This window comes from Fragaria vesca, linkage group LG2, assembly GCF_000184155.1.
Source record: "Fragaria vesca subsp. vesca linkage group LG2, FraVesHawaii_1.0, whole genome shotgun sequence".
NCBI lineage: Eukaryota > Viridiplantae > Streptophyta > Magnoliopsida > Rosales > Rosaceae > Fragaria > Fragaria vesca.
This window is the reverse complement of record NC_020492.1, coordinates 26,735,611-26,748,929: the sequence shown is the minus strand read 5'-3', so window position 1 is coordinate 26,748,929 and position 13,319 is coordinate 26,735,611. Positions and strand designations below refer to the sequence as shown.

General features: G+C 36.6%; 2 protein-coding genes, 1 non-coding gene and 1 pseudogene across 5 annotated transcripts in view; 2 read left to right on the top strand and 2 right to left on the bottom strand.

Annotated features, from left to right (window-relative positions):
- LOC101302908 overlaps window positions 1-203 on the top strand; it is a 999-nt pseudogene extending 796 nt beyond the window's left edge. Inside the window, exon 4 of the transcript XR_184165.1 lies at window positions 161-203. The product of XR_184165.1 is annotated as a cystinosin homolog (transcript). The remainder of the gene's footprint in view (window positions 1-160) is intronic.
- A 70-nt stretch (window positions 204-273) lies between these two features.
- LOC101307084 lies at window positions 274-2,369 on the top strand. 2 transcript variants are annotated; one of them, XR_184060.1, is made up of 3 exons: window positions 274-354; window positions 1,285-1,357; window positions 2,067-2,369. It is a non-coding gene; the product is annotated as an uncharacterized LOC101307084 (transcript). The 2 variants fall into 2 exon arrangements; XR_184061.1 differs by lacking the exon at window positions 274-354 and having other exon boundaries at window positions 1,126-1,881; window positions 2,067-2,368.
- Window positions 2,370-3,718: 1,349 nt separating this feature from the next.
- On the bottom strand, window positions 3,719-6,586 carry LOC101306491 (rRNA biogenesis protein rrp36-like). Its single transcript, XM_004291546.1, has 7 exons — window positions 6,207-6,586; window positions 5,363-5,415; window positions 5,147-5,201; window positions 4,992-5,066; window positions 4,751-4,867; window positions 4,163-4,209; window positions 3,719-4,057 (listed from the first exon to the last, which is right to left on the bottom strand). Exons 1-7 carry the CDS (start codon window positions 6,267-6,269, stop codon window positions 3,925-3,927), a joined length of 543 nt encoding a protein of 180 aa, XP_004291594.1. The 5' UTR covers window positions 6,270-6,586; the 3' UTR covers window positions 3,719-3,924.
- On the bottom strand, window positions 6,329-9,715 carry LOC101302623 (ankyrin repeat-containing protein At5g02620-like). Its single transcript, XM_004293017.1, has 6 exons — window positions 9,544-9,715; window positions 8,872-9,345; window positions 8,400-8,555; window positions 7,855-8,297; window positions 7,208-7,750; window positions 6,329-6,508 (listed from the first exon to the last, which is right to left on the bottom strand). Exons 1-6 carry the CDS (start codon window positions 9,713-9,715, stop codon window positions 6,329-6,331), a joined length of 1,968 nt encoding a protein of 655 aa, XP_004293065.1.
- Window positions 9,716-13,319: the final 3,604 nt, after the last annotated feature.

The window sequence follows — 13,319 nt, the reverse complement described above, 5'->3', positions numbered from 1 at the left end:
GTGTGTGTGTGTGTGTGTGTGTGTGTGTGTGTGTGTGTGTGTGTGTGTGTGTGTGTGTGTGTGTGTATTAACTTGGTATGATATGGGTTTCTTTTAATTGTGTAAAATCTTGCTTTTAGTTGTGTTTTTTGCATCTGATTTAATGTATTTGTATATCAAGATTTGAAGGAAATCTTTTTGGACTTATGTTTGGGCTTCCATAGACATGGTTATGATTATATCAGTTCAATATGTTGCTGTAACTTTATTATGATCCACATTGTTTTGATTTGCATTTGTTTTGCATGGACGTGTTATAGGTGGAGTTGATCATACAAGTGGTCTTTGGGCGATGTCCAGTTCAGTATTTTCTAGGTAGTCACTCTCTGAAATTTCACTCTCAAATATCAGTCCGGTGGTAGACTGATATTGCACTAGGTCTTTTTTTTTTTTGTCTCAGATGAGATTGCTGCAAAAGACTTTTAGGATATTAATATTTATGGAAGTATTTTTGTTTTTCATCTTTTATTTTTGGTCTGATCCTTCCATCCTGTGTTTAATATTATGCCCATCTGTGAACTTTTGAATCTTCGTTTTTATCTTCTTCTTTTTGGTCTCATTCTTTCACCATGAGTTTGAAATTTATGCTCACCATAAACTTTTTGGCTTTCTTTTGGTCTTTTATGTCTTAAGAGGCTAAATCCCTGTAGGAATTATTTGTCTTCAGTCAACAACTTTGTTAAGTAAGAACAGACTTTAAACAATACAAGGTTCCATACATTAAAGTATGCAGAGCAGATTAAAAAGATCGATAATTAAAGAAAAATAATAGAGAATGTAAACATACAATAGTCTACTTATAATTTCGTAAAGGCTTCTATATACAGTTTTATTTATTAATGTCATGATATTGATGCACAAACATACAATAGTTTGAAGCTTCAACATCTATTGCTATACATGGTTGATGACTTAATGTATTCGTCTGATATCTTTCTCTTCTTACATCATAATGGAAAGTTTCAGATGGCTTTCCCAAACTTTCGGAAAATTGTTGTCAATAGCACAAAAAAAATGATTTATGAATAAATGGGTTTTGAGATGTTAGGTTATGTTTTCCAGGTATTGGCCAACAAATGCTGCAAAGCTAACTTTTAAAAATCTGTGTTTCCTAAGACTCTCTAAAGACAAATGCAACGATGAAAAATATTATATTCAGCTATGATATCATCTCTATTCACTTCTTTCTTTAGATAATTTGTGTTTGTGTGTAAATTTATATATGTGTGTATTCCTATATTCCAGGGACAAAGCTGAAGCAACATATGTGAAGTTGGAAAACTATCACTTAAATATTGTGGCATGTTTACTCAGCAAGGTATTTGTTAAATTGTATTTGGTATGGGATTATTACTTATGTATTGGATTCAAAACTAGATGTGGGGTTTTGAAGTTTAAAGCTCTTCACATATTTATCCGTAGAGTTCTCTATTTATTAAATTATAGGTGTCCAATTTCGGTGTTTACTTGAAACTGAGAATATTTTTGGATTTAATTATCCTCATGTAGGGTAAGAATTGGTATGCATATATCTCTCATGATCTTTTATTGCTTAGATGCCTCGAGTTATAATTCCAAGTTTGGGTGTTCAGGTTTGTACTGGTAATCAGGCAAATATATGTGTGTTTCAAGTTTACTATGCATCTGAGTTTAAGTTTCGACAAGTTTAGTAACATCAAACTGTTATGGTCTTTACCTTAACTTTATGAATAGTCTTCCGGTAATACAATTTCCTTCATGTTTGTGTCGACTGAAATTTGTTTTGGTGCTCTTCCTTGCATGTTTTTACACTGCTATCGTTCCTGGCTGGACTAAATTTTTCTTACCGCATCTATCTTCTAGGTATGTGTTCTTTTTTTTTCACCTTTTTTGTTGGCTAGTATTGATTTATTATTGCAAATTGTGCCAGTAAATGACTATGATCTGTATCACAACTGCTATATTTGGAGCTGGCAACTACTTTAATATAGGCATTTCATCAAACAATAAACCTTCAGAAACATTGATAGTGTCATTGCTTGGTGCAGGTCAAGTTTCTCCTATGACTCTGACTCTTGGCTAACTAAACTGACATCCATCTAGGTACTATCCGTAGCTGTTTGAGACCATGTCAATATTGTGAAACTGAATAAATAATCCAAAGTAGTTACGAAATTGTTCATTTCGTATGTGTACTTTTGATATGTTTAAATCCTAAACATAGTTTATGTGTTATGTATTAGTATTTCACATTCTACATAAGTTCACAAAACATGCCTTAATCTTTTATCAAACAATGGTTTGTATAGATTTGAACTAACAAATCTATGTAGGCAATATGAATTTCAGTGCAAACCCATGTGATCAGTATGGGGGATTCGATTGCATATTTGCATGCTCCTTTTGAGTGGTGAAAATTTAAACATGGATCCACTTTCATGTAGGTAATATGCTGCTATAATTCTAAAGTCTAGTTCAACAAAACAAAAAATGATTCCTAAAAGCACGAAAGAAGTGTTTAAATTTAAAGTACAGTACTTTACTAAAAATTCATTCACTATAATGTTCACAAACCCGCGGCAAAGCGCGGGCTTTACTGTCTAGTTAATTTTAATGTCGAGATACAATTACAAACAGGATCCGAATCGGAGAACTATGAAAAAGAAGAAAAAAAAAAAATTGATAGGTTGAATAAAAATCTTATTAGGTAACAATGCCCAAACAGCCAAACTAACCAGTTTAGGCTTTTTTGTGCTTTCAGATCATCCTCCAGTTCTATTTGAATCCAGTGATGTTTGGAGTTGGTTCTGAGGAACTTGATGATCAGTTTGCCAAAACTAGTTAATACTTTAGCTCTGACCATTTCTGACATGATGAAACGGGCGATTCCTAAGCCAGTGGAATACATGATCATAAGACAATAAAATCTGGAAAATCGGTGAACAGGAAATTTGGAGCGATACTGAACTTATTGCTCAAGCTAGTATACATTTTCCGTAACATCTATAATTAAACAGCTGCTTGCATGAGTTGCATCTATTTCTTACAAGCTGAGAGTGGGGGGCACTCAATCTTTACAATACCTGGCCCAAAACCCCTTCTTCCTAGCTGAATCATTTTCAGAAATCGACCTACTCCACTTGGATCCAAGTGAAAAGTGACGTTTCAAGAAAGGCTTTGTAAAGGAAGACTGCATATCTATAGAAGGAGACAATGAGAGAAGTGCTCACTGTCAAAAGACCACCTTTCCCTTTGAGAAGAAGCCACGAGCTCAGAGAAGGTGCGCATAGACCAACCATCAGATGACTCAGCTTGAAAACTCATATTGTTCATGGGATGTTAGTCTGTACATATAAAACACCCTCCCAGGTAACGTGGGATGCAGTGCAGAAAGTTGCCTGCCACGTTGTGATTGTTCAACTAATCTAAGTGTTAATCGAATCACATCGGTCCCGATGTATCTCAGGCTACATTTTTGTGACTGGATTTGTGAAGAAAGAAATCTGCTACCAAATAGCAGTATTAGACTTGCAATTCCAAGTTAAGCACACTACAGTACACACGCTTCCTGTGACAAATATCGAGCATCTGATACTAGTTATTAAATATACAGAAAATAAAAGGCAATTCAGTTTCATTTTCAAATCAGAGCAAAACGATTAATAAGTACTTGATTTGAAGATATCGCACCCACATTTTTGTTATAATTATTCTTATTAGTTAATTCTTTTGTATTACTAAAGCAAAGCTATTCCACATACTCTGAGGTAAAATGACCAATATCCACATCATCTAAGTCTCATAGTAGCTTTTGTTTTGGTATTCAACAAAATTCTCAAACTACAGCTCAAGGAAACAACGCATAAGTACCTATGAATCCTAAGATGAGAGTGAAGTGATGCTACTTCAATGCAACAAAGTGAGACCATTAAGTTGGCTACTCAATGTTGTCAGGTCTACGGTACGGCATGTATCTGTGGTCCTTTGAAGCATTCTTCTTTCGCCTTTGCTCCAAGAAGTTATCAAGTTTGCCAGATCCCTGATCACATGAAAAGGGTAGGATTATATTAGTTTCCAAAACCATCAGGACCAAAGCAGTACCTCCCAAAGGAACATTTTGGACATATTAAAAGAAAGTAGGTACCTTGAGATTTGTATACTTTTCAATAAGTCGTTTCTTCCGGATATCAGCTGCAATCAAGAAAATTTGAATCATCAGTAAGTACTTGATCATATCTGCTTGCTTGCATATGCTGAAAGAATATACTATACAACCCTTCACATTAATGCAACTTGATAGTTGTAAGGAAACAATGCTAGAAAACTAGAAACAACTGATAGCACCACCCATCTAACATTTAATGAATCTTCAGCATCACTACCAATGCATTATCATGTACTGCACTGCACTGCAAAAATATTGGGAGTAGAACTATGTTCTTGTATACCATCACTTGAAAATAAAGAAAAAAGATGGGGAGAGAAAAGAACAGCCGTAGCGATAATTAAGTCCTGCTTCATAGTCTCTACTATTTGATTCTGACACATAAATCAGAAATAGCCAGGCTGATGCTCCACTTGGGCTCCAAATGATTAGGTTGCAGTTATTTGGTTAAGGGTGTAGCTCCTTGTATGATTATTCTAAAGTTGAGATCTCTGAAACATTTTGCTTTTCGTGCATCTGTGAGGTATTGACCAAAAGTACGAGAGAGAGAGAGAGAGAGAACAGTACATTTTTGATAAAGAAGGGTTGTTTCCCTTGCTTTGCTTTTTCTCTCTCTTTTTTCTTGTGCTCTGCTAGAATTTCAGCTTCAGTACGCTTAGACGAATCAGATTTTAGCTGTTTATCCTGAAAAGACATGAGTGTACTGAGCCAAAATTTCTAATATGCAAATGTAATAATGTCAGGATGGTTAGATAAATGAGGTTTCAATGTCATATGTCTATAAAAGAAAAAAGGTAAACCCACTTACAATCCAAGATATGCGCTTCTTTAGATCTTCAATGACTTCTGGGTCCTTAGATGTCTTCAATTGTTTCTTTAGATCCTGTGATATCCAAAACAAAATTTAGATAGTGAAAAAGAAAAAGAAAATACACACATTTTAACACATTTTAAGATATTTACCTCCTTTTCAGCTGGAAGCTCGTTTGAAAACAAAAAATCATATCTCTTCCTAAACCTGGAGAAAAATTCCATATGAAAAAAAATAAAATAAAATAAAAAACCTGTTCATACAAACAACATAGCCAATGCATTATCAGACAACTACAAAATCTGGATACAGCTTTCCAACGGCAAAATAGTAGAATTGAGAGATTGCGATTGAAAGATAGAGCCTACCCATCAACATTCAGTGTTCCACATAAAGATTCAAAACGCGGATCACGTACCACCTGAACATACCAACAAAGAATTAGAACAAAGTGGCTACTGAATATTGATTTTACATGCTTTATTTAGAGCTCCCAACCCAAAATCAGTTATAAAATTTATAAAGGCAGCTTCATATTGGCAGTCTCTCGACGCTATTGGCTGAGATTAATGCTTTTATGAAACGATCCTTTACATCCCATTTACAGTAATAGGAACCAAAAAGATAAAACATGTTCTCGGCCTCCTACTTCATTTCAATTTGTTTCTTCTTATATTATAGAGTATTCATGAGTTTAAGAGTCTAACAAAATGTTTCCTAATTTCCTTAGGATAGTGATAGCATGCAATCCTACTTCTCACTGCAATTCAATGATCCAACCCATATATTTCCAAGGTTCCCATTCTAGGGTTAAACTTAGAGGAGTTATGTTTAGTCAGTCTAACTATGAGCAAAGAAATAGATATAATCGTTACATACTGAAATTGTCATAAGATTTCCGACTTTGCTGATATTTTCACACGATAATTCTCAAATAAAGCGTGCTAGCTGCTATAGATAGAAATAAAAGGAATTGTCAAAAGATGATTCGTATAAAGAAAGACTTTGGTCAGCATTATGGACATATTCTTTGGTGGCTTCAATGGCTAAACTCTTTCTTCCAGTTAGTCTTAGGTTCTCAGAATTGAATCGGCAGATTGTTTGTAGCCCAGTAGGCCACAGCCTTGCAAGTATTCTGGTTTGTTCTGTAGCTTTCCTCTGCTACGAATTTCTCATACGAATTGCAAAGCCAAAACAAAGTCGAAACCTCACCTTTTTGGGCGCTTGGATGACCTCCCTGAATCTACTGACAGGCTTCTTGCTACTCACCTCCATCGGCCTCCAAACACATAAACAGACACAAACACAATCAGTACTTGAATGCTTCAATTACATTACAAAAGTAAATAAATAAGTATAAAGCAATACCGGTTCTTGTTAGCTCGGGCAGCCTTCTTCTTGTCATTTTTAGGGTGAGGAGGCAACAAGACATGCGAGCCGTTGGATCGCGCCTTCTGCAAATCCCCAAAGGTCACATCTGCAAGCTCCTCCTCTATCTCCTCTTCCTCCTCTTCCTATTTATTACATATTCAAAATTCAAGTACAAACTATGTCAACTGATGCTATCATTCATAATAACCACTTAGATCTTCGGATGATGATTCGGGGTCTTGGAACTTGCTCTTCACTGCCTTTGCCTTTGGTCGCTCCATCTCAAATTCACTGGCTTTGGTCGCTTCAAATTAGGTTTATCAACTTAACCCGGCCTATTGAGTCGGGTCGGGTTAATTGGGCCTTTTCGGGTCACTAATTTACTAAAATCTGGTATCTAGCACAATGGCCTGGTATTTCAGCTAGCACTGTGAAGAAGACACGGCATCGATGAAACCCTAAGCTCAATTAATGTGGATGGAGGTTTTCTCCCCAATCTTACAAATGGTGGAACCTGTGGAGTTCTAAACACAAGTGGAACTGCTGGCTATTAAGGATGCTTTAAAGTCTATTCAAGCAAGGCAAGTTTCATTTATGTATTAATACATCAATAGTACAAAACAGAGGATAATCGATATATCTTTGATCACAACTCCATGCTAGCTAGCTAGAATACACATATGTACATCGTTATTGTGTTGTAGCTAGCTAGAGATCAGAGCTTTACTTAATAGTAGAATATACGTAGGGCATTCTGCTGCTCGACTTTTCTAGTAGAGCATGTGTCTCCATGGCTGAAATAGCAGACTTGAGAAAAATATAGAAGAGGACATGTCAGATACGAGAGGGAATTGCATAAACCCAAACAAAGCAACTGGGACAAGTGCAAATAAAAATGTAAATTCTGAAAGCCATCTTGATTCATATTGACACGACAAATAGAAGGCGGTGCTGAAAGCCATCATCATCGATGCGATAGAGATGAACAGGGAAGTGAGTCCTATCATCAACTTCAGCGGTAAGGAGTTGAGAAAATCGTTTTCTGCATACCGTGAGGTCAGTATGAACAAGAACATCAGCATTGCAGTTGAAGACGAAAAGAGTGCTAGTCCGTCGGCTATGGTGAAGTATAAGAACATTTTTGCTTTGAAGAAATTCGGCTTTCCGGTATGATCATCTGTGCCACCCGGTATGCTAAACGCAGCTGAAAACACTACAGTTGCAATAATAGTCGCAACGAGCAAGCATGAAGCTGCAGTGTCCTTCATCCATGATTCTCCTTGACGCATTAGCGCCCTATGCTCCTTTGTGAATAGTTCTTGAGGTGTTTTTCCTTGCTGGTTTTCCATCTCTATGTACTGAGGTTGAACAATTCTTTTGACTTCCTGACACATCAGAAATATAAAGAACGGTAAAACTAATTAAGGATTGAATGCGAAAGTATTGAATTTGTAGAAGGAAATATATATGTTCCAAGCGTGAGAAGTACCTCAAACCATACCAACTCTCGATGCATTTGAAGAGCTACGCCTGACACGAGATTTAATTGATTTTGAGGTGCCAATTTTGCAGCCATATGCACAATGTTGTTACCCTGATCATCAGCAAATGTTACTATGACGTCTTTGATTGAGCCTATTTCATGCACTAGATTGAAGATACTTGCATGACGATGCAGAACTGCGACATGGATTATGGTTCTATTTCTGTCATCAGTTTCCCATACTAACTCAGGATATGAGCTCATAAGCTCTGCCAGGAACTCATGATTCCCTAATTCCGCAGCGTCAAATAATAAATTTGTAGGATATTTGATCAGCCTCATCACGTCTTCATGCTCATCTTTCAAAATTTCTTCCCAAAGGCGTTGGACCAGCTGAAGTGCTTCATCAGCTTGATTTAACTTTCCTTTGCAAGAAAACTTCATCAAACCTGGGAGGACTTGGGATGATTAATACTTTGAAGTACATAAGTAAGGGGGTCAACAATAAAGAACCTAAATCCTAATTATGTTGTAAGAAATGATTCACTCACATGATTTAATGAGTCTACTCCACATTCCTGGACTTTGGCTGCCACCAAATGCCGAAGGCCTTCGTGCCAATATATGCAAGGCCGTTTTATATTTCTGCGATGCAGTACGTGCTGTTGCTAATGTTCTATCATCATTCAGCAACTCTAAGGCCAAATCTGCATTATTTTACATAGAGGAATTAAGAAGCCAAACATAAACCAGCGAATTGTAGTAAGCTGTCTGTGTGTTTGTGTATATATAGTACACATGTTTATCATATAGGTATGTGTGTGTGTGTGTATTCATCCGTTATTTGCAAACTTGGACGTTTTCCTAGTCCTTTCTGTACCCATACATGCTCAAATATTCGAAATATCGAAGGATGAGTTAGTGAATTGAGATTAAACATGCATGTATGCAAAAACTTTTAGTACGGTAATTTTCTCCAAGGTAAATGAGAAAATATGGAAAGGATGAGTTTAGTACACTTACCATACAAACCATTGCTGATGGAAGAAAAGAACAAGTTTTCGCGGTCTGTTTTCTCCAACATCTTGTCACTTCCAGGGTACTTGTACAGGTGCCATGCAATTTCCGACTGTCCGAACACGACAGCTATATAGGTTGGTGTCATATCTTTACCGCCTCGAATCGATAGTAAAGACTTGTTCTCCTGTAACAAAATCTGGACAATGTCTAGAGATCCAGCCGCGGCAGCAATACATAAGGCAGTGTTTCCATTTACGTCCTGCAGTGCCAAATCTTCTTCGTCCATCATGCTGATCAGTTTCTCCACAAAGTGAACACGTCTTGCTCCTGCTGCAACATGAAGGACTGTTTCATATCCTCTAGATATGCTAGCTCTCAGAAGATTCCTGTCCCTTTTCAAGATTCGTTCTGCATCTTCCCAATCGCCCTTTAGTGCATACTTGTAGAGGGGAACACATGTCTTAAGGTACTCTTCTCCTGTATGGGCCAGGTTTAATTAATTAACCATGATCATATATATTGAAACTAATTAAGTTACTTATATAAGGAGAATATATATAATTGATACACATATTAATAATAGATTTACGTTCATTTAAGAAACTAACAATACAGTAGATGGAGATCAGCTGTATGAATAATGCGGAGAGAAAATAGATTAGAGATGGCACTTACTATTTGCATGTTCTAGTAGATAAGACAAAGGTCTGTTAGGTTGAGCCGAATCAGTCGACATGTCGACGGCGATGTGTGCTGATTGGTTGTATATCCCAGTTGCTGAATCGCAGTTACCCGTGGACAATTGAATCCCGGCAGGTGATATCTTTTGTGCTTGTGGGTTAGCCATGGTTCCAGATTGAAACAAAATGGTACCGGTATAGCTAAAGAAACAAGCATGCACCTGAAACAAAAATAGGAAATTAAATGAAAAGAAACATATATAATTGGACTGCAGATTCAGGTAATAAAGCGGCTATTACATTTGTTTCCCACTACAAGGTTGCGGGTTAAACTGAAGAAGAAGAAGATGAAGAAATAAGGAATAAGGAGTAGGAGGAGGAGGAGGGAGAGAGAGATATAGTTATTGATGCTTACAGATAGTAAAGTTCACTTGTACCTTGTGTGGAAACTTGAAGAGGAATAGGATATATATAATAAGGAAAGTAGATATACGTATCTTCTGTAAATGCGTACAGGCAAGTATATGGAAGTATGAAACTAGATATACGTATCTTCTGTAAATGCGTATCTGCATGCTATAGAGGTAGCTAGCTAGTTACTAGCTATATATATAGCGAGTTTTGTAAGCTAGTTGATAGTGGGAAACTGTAAGACATGAATCGACCATATATGCACGATTATTACAAGAAAACACGAGAGAGAGAGAGAGAGAGAGAGAGAGAGAGAGAGATATCATCTCTGATCAGTATCTTCTAAATATGTGGTGAAAGAATCTGTGAAACCCCACCGGCGTGGAAAAAGCAGTCGAGTCCGATGGAGGAACCCACAATGCATTATATATAAGAATGAAGGCAAATTAAGGATCACTGTTTTAGTTCACCGGCCGGAACAGATGTACGTATATACCATATTCCTATACCTATACAGAACAATCTCTCGATTAAAAGAAAGTTAAATTAATCATCACTAGCTTTGTAATGATTTATATATATATATATATATATATATATATATATTCTAATGAAAGGACTGACTGCGCAATTATTCTAGGTTTAATTTCAGTTTCTTTCTTCACATCCCCTAGCTAGTGAATAGTGATCATACACAAATTAAGTGGGCAGTTTGTAATGACCAATACTCCAACCAAAAACAAAGGATTAAAGGAGGACGAGCTAGCGAGCTCGATCATAGTGCGTGCGTAAAAAGGTTAACTACTTTTTTGCAGATTGAATCTTGGTCTTTTATTAGGAAATTGTTTTGTTAATTTATTTATGGATACGGCGCCGTTGTCGGGCTCTAATTAAGTTTAGCTAGGGTTATATATACATACGTGCATATATGAATCTCATCTTATATGCATGTTTCAATTCAATGTTTTGTATAGTTTAATTTGTTTGTTTTTTACTTAATTATAATAGAAATGTTAACTATTTTAATTTCTTCAAATCTCATACTCAATGGTAACAAATTAAAGCTCGGAGGCTACAGAATTTTCAGTAGGAATGTACGCTGGCTGGAGTAACCTTGTAAGCCACTCCACCATCAGCAAGAAACGAATAACATATCCATCAATATATAAAACCCGGCCTGTTCCTCATTTTACTACTAGTGACTTGTCTAGCACTATATATGTAGCAGCATGAACAACAAGTAAAGAATCTTCTTTGTTCCTCTCTGCAGCTAAATTAATGTGGTCCAGCTCCAGCTTTTAACTGGAAATATTCCTCCATTGATGAAATGAGGATCGATCGATTGTGCCCATCTGAGAAAAGATACTAGATATAGGAAGATAAATCTATTCATTATATCTCCAACATATTTTCATGAAATTAAGATGGTGGAGTAAAATGATTATTAGGTTTACGGCTTACATGATCCATAACAAAACTGGCCGACCAGTGCTACATATGTCGTCAGTTATCGTGAAGTCTAGAAAGGCTTGCTGCTTTCTCAAAAACTATGGCTTTCTGGTACAATCATCGATCTGTGCCACCCGCCGGTATGCTATATATATGCAGCTGATCGAAGTTGCAACGACCATGCATGAAGTTGTAGTAACCTTCATCCATTTTTCTCCTCGACGCATTAACACCAACGGTAGCTCTTCAGTGAATAATTCTCGAGGTGTGTACGTATTTCCTTCCTTGTTTTACATCTCTACGTATTGAGGTTGGACGATCTTTTCGAAATTAGTTACCAACAACAAATGAACTAATGTAAGTAATTCGTAATCGCGCGTATGTTGATTTACCTGCAGTAAAAAAGTGTGTATATATATATACGCCTGGAGCAAATATGTATAATTGAAGTTAGAAAAATCTGCACTGCGCAGATGGCATATATGTTTTGTAAACTAGTTCCATAGTGGGAAACCATAAGACATGATTGGACTAGGGAATAGTGGTCTGAGAATCTCTGAGTCCTCGGCGGCTGGACTAAGTGTTAACGTCGATTTCAAGTCTCAGGTGAGGAACCCACCCACCATATATGGCATGGCACCACCACTACAAGGAAAGTCGCGACTAAAAAATTCCAACCGAAATTGGTACGAAATTTCCTTCCACAATACAAGAGACACCTCATATAATTAAATTAGCAATATAGACTAATTAAATTAGTAGAAAATTAAGATTAGATCCATATATGCCATGACTTCCGGCCCAAACTCTGAGGACGCCACTGCAACCCGACATGTATCAAAAGTAAGTTAGTTTAACAATCAGCAAGTGATTATATTCAAATGATTTTAGGACTAGTGCGCTAGTCGATGGATCGAGTTGGGCGGCATCACTTATTCTAGCTAGCTTAATTTAGTTGCAGATTCTTTCTTAATTTACAGTACTAGCTAGTGATCATACAGTACACTAGTTTATTGGAAGGAACGACATGCATTAACCAAAACAAATTAGATCGAGTAGGCGATCGATCATATACAGTGCTACTGCTTCGCAGAGTTGATTAATTATTCTAGCTGCCCTCTTAATCTTCAATTGGGATAATACGTACGTAACTTTATTGGTTTAGCTAGCTAGCTAGGGTTATGCACGTACGCATGAATGTTGAATCTAAATCATACTTCATACGTGCGTGTTAATGTTTAATCGAAAGAAGAACTGAAATTATTTTCTTCAAATTCCAATAGCCTAGCAGTACTCATGCAAGCGTGCGAGCGAAATAAAAAGAATAACCCTTTAAGCTAGGGTTCTTACGCCCATCATAAGAAAACAATTAAAAAACAAAACAAAGAAAACAAGCATCTGTAACTAGCAGCATGCACACAACAAGTAAAGAATTTCCTGAAATTATAATGGTAGATTGATTCTTCTATAATGGATACGTTTACGGCCTAGATTCATATATGAAAAGGTGGTAGCTAGCCCTGGGGTTAGGTACAAATAGTTAGAGGGAGACTTGGGAGTCAATGATGGCTTCTAATTGGCGTCCATCTACTTTCTTTCATACGTTGCTTTCTGTTAACACTTTGTTAGTTATTTAGGTTAGTTAATTGGGGGCGTGCGATCGAATCTTCTCCTAATTATATTTATTTGTGCAATTGGTGAAAGTTTTTATTTCTTTGGAGTTTTCGATCTTGGCTAGCTAGCTGCTCTAATTTGTGATCTGTTGTTTTCTTTTGCATGTCCTTAATTCCCTTTACTAAAATGCTCAGTGCGCGCGCAAATTTGATCACTATGACAAGAATCTGGCCTGCATAAGTGCATATATATGGTTGTGCCTATATATATATATATATATATATATATATATATATA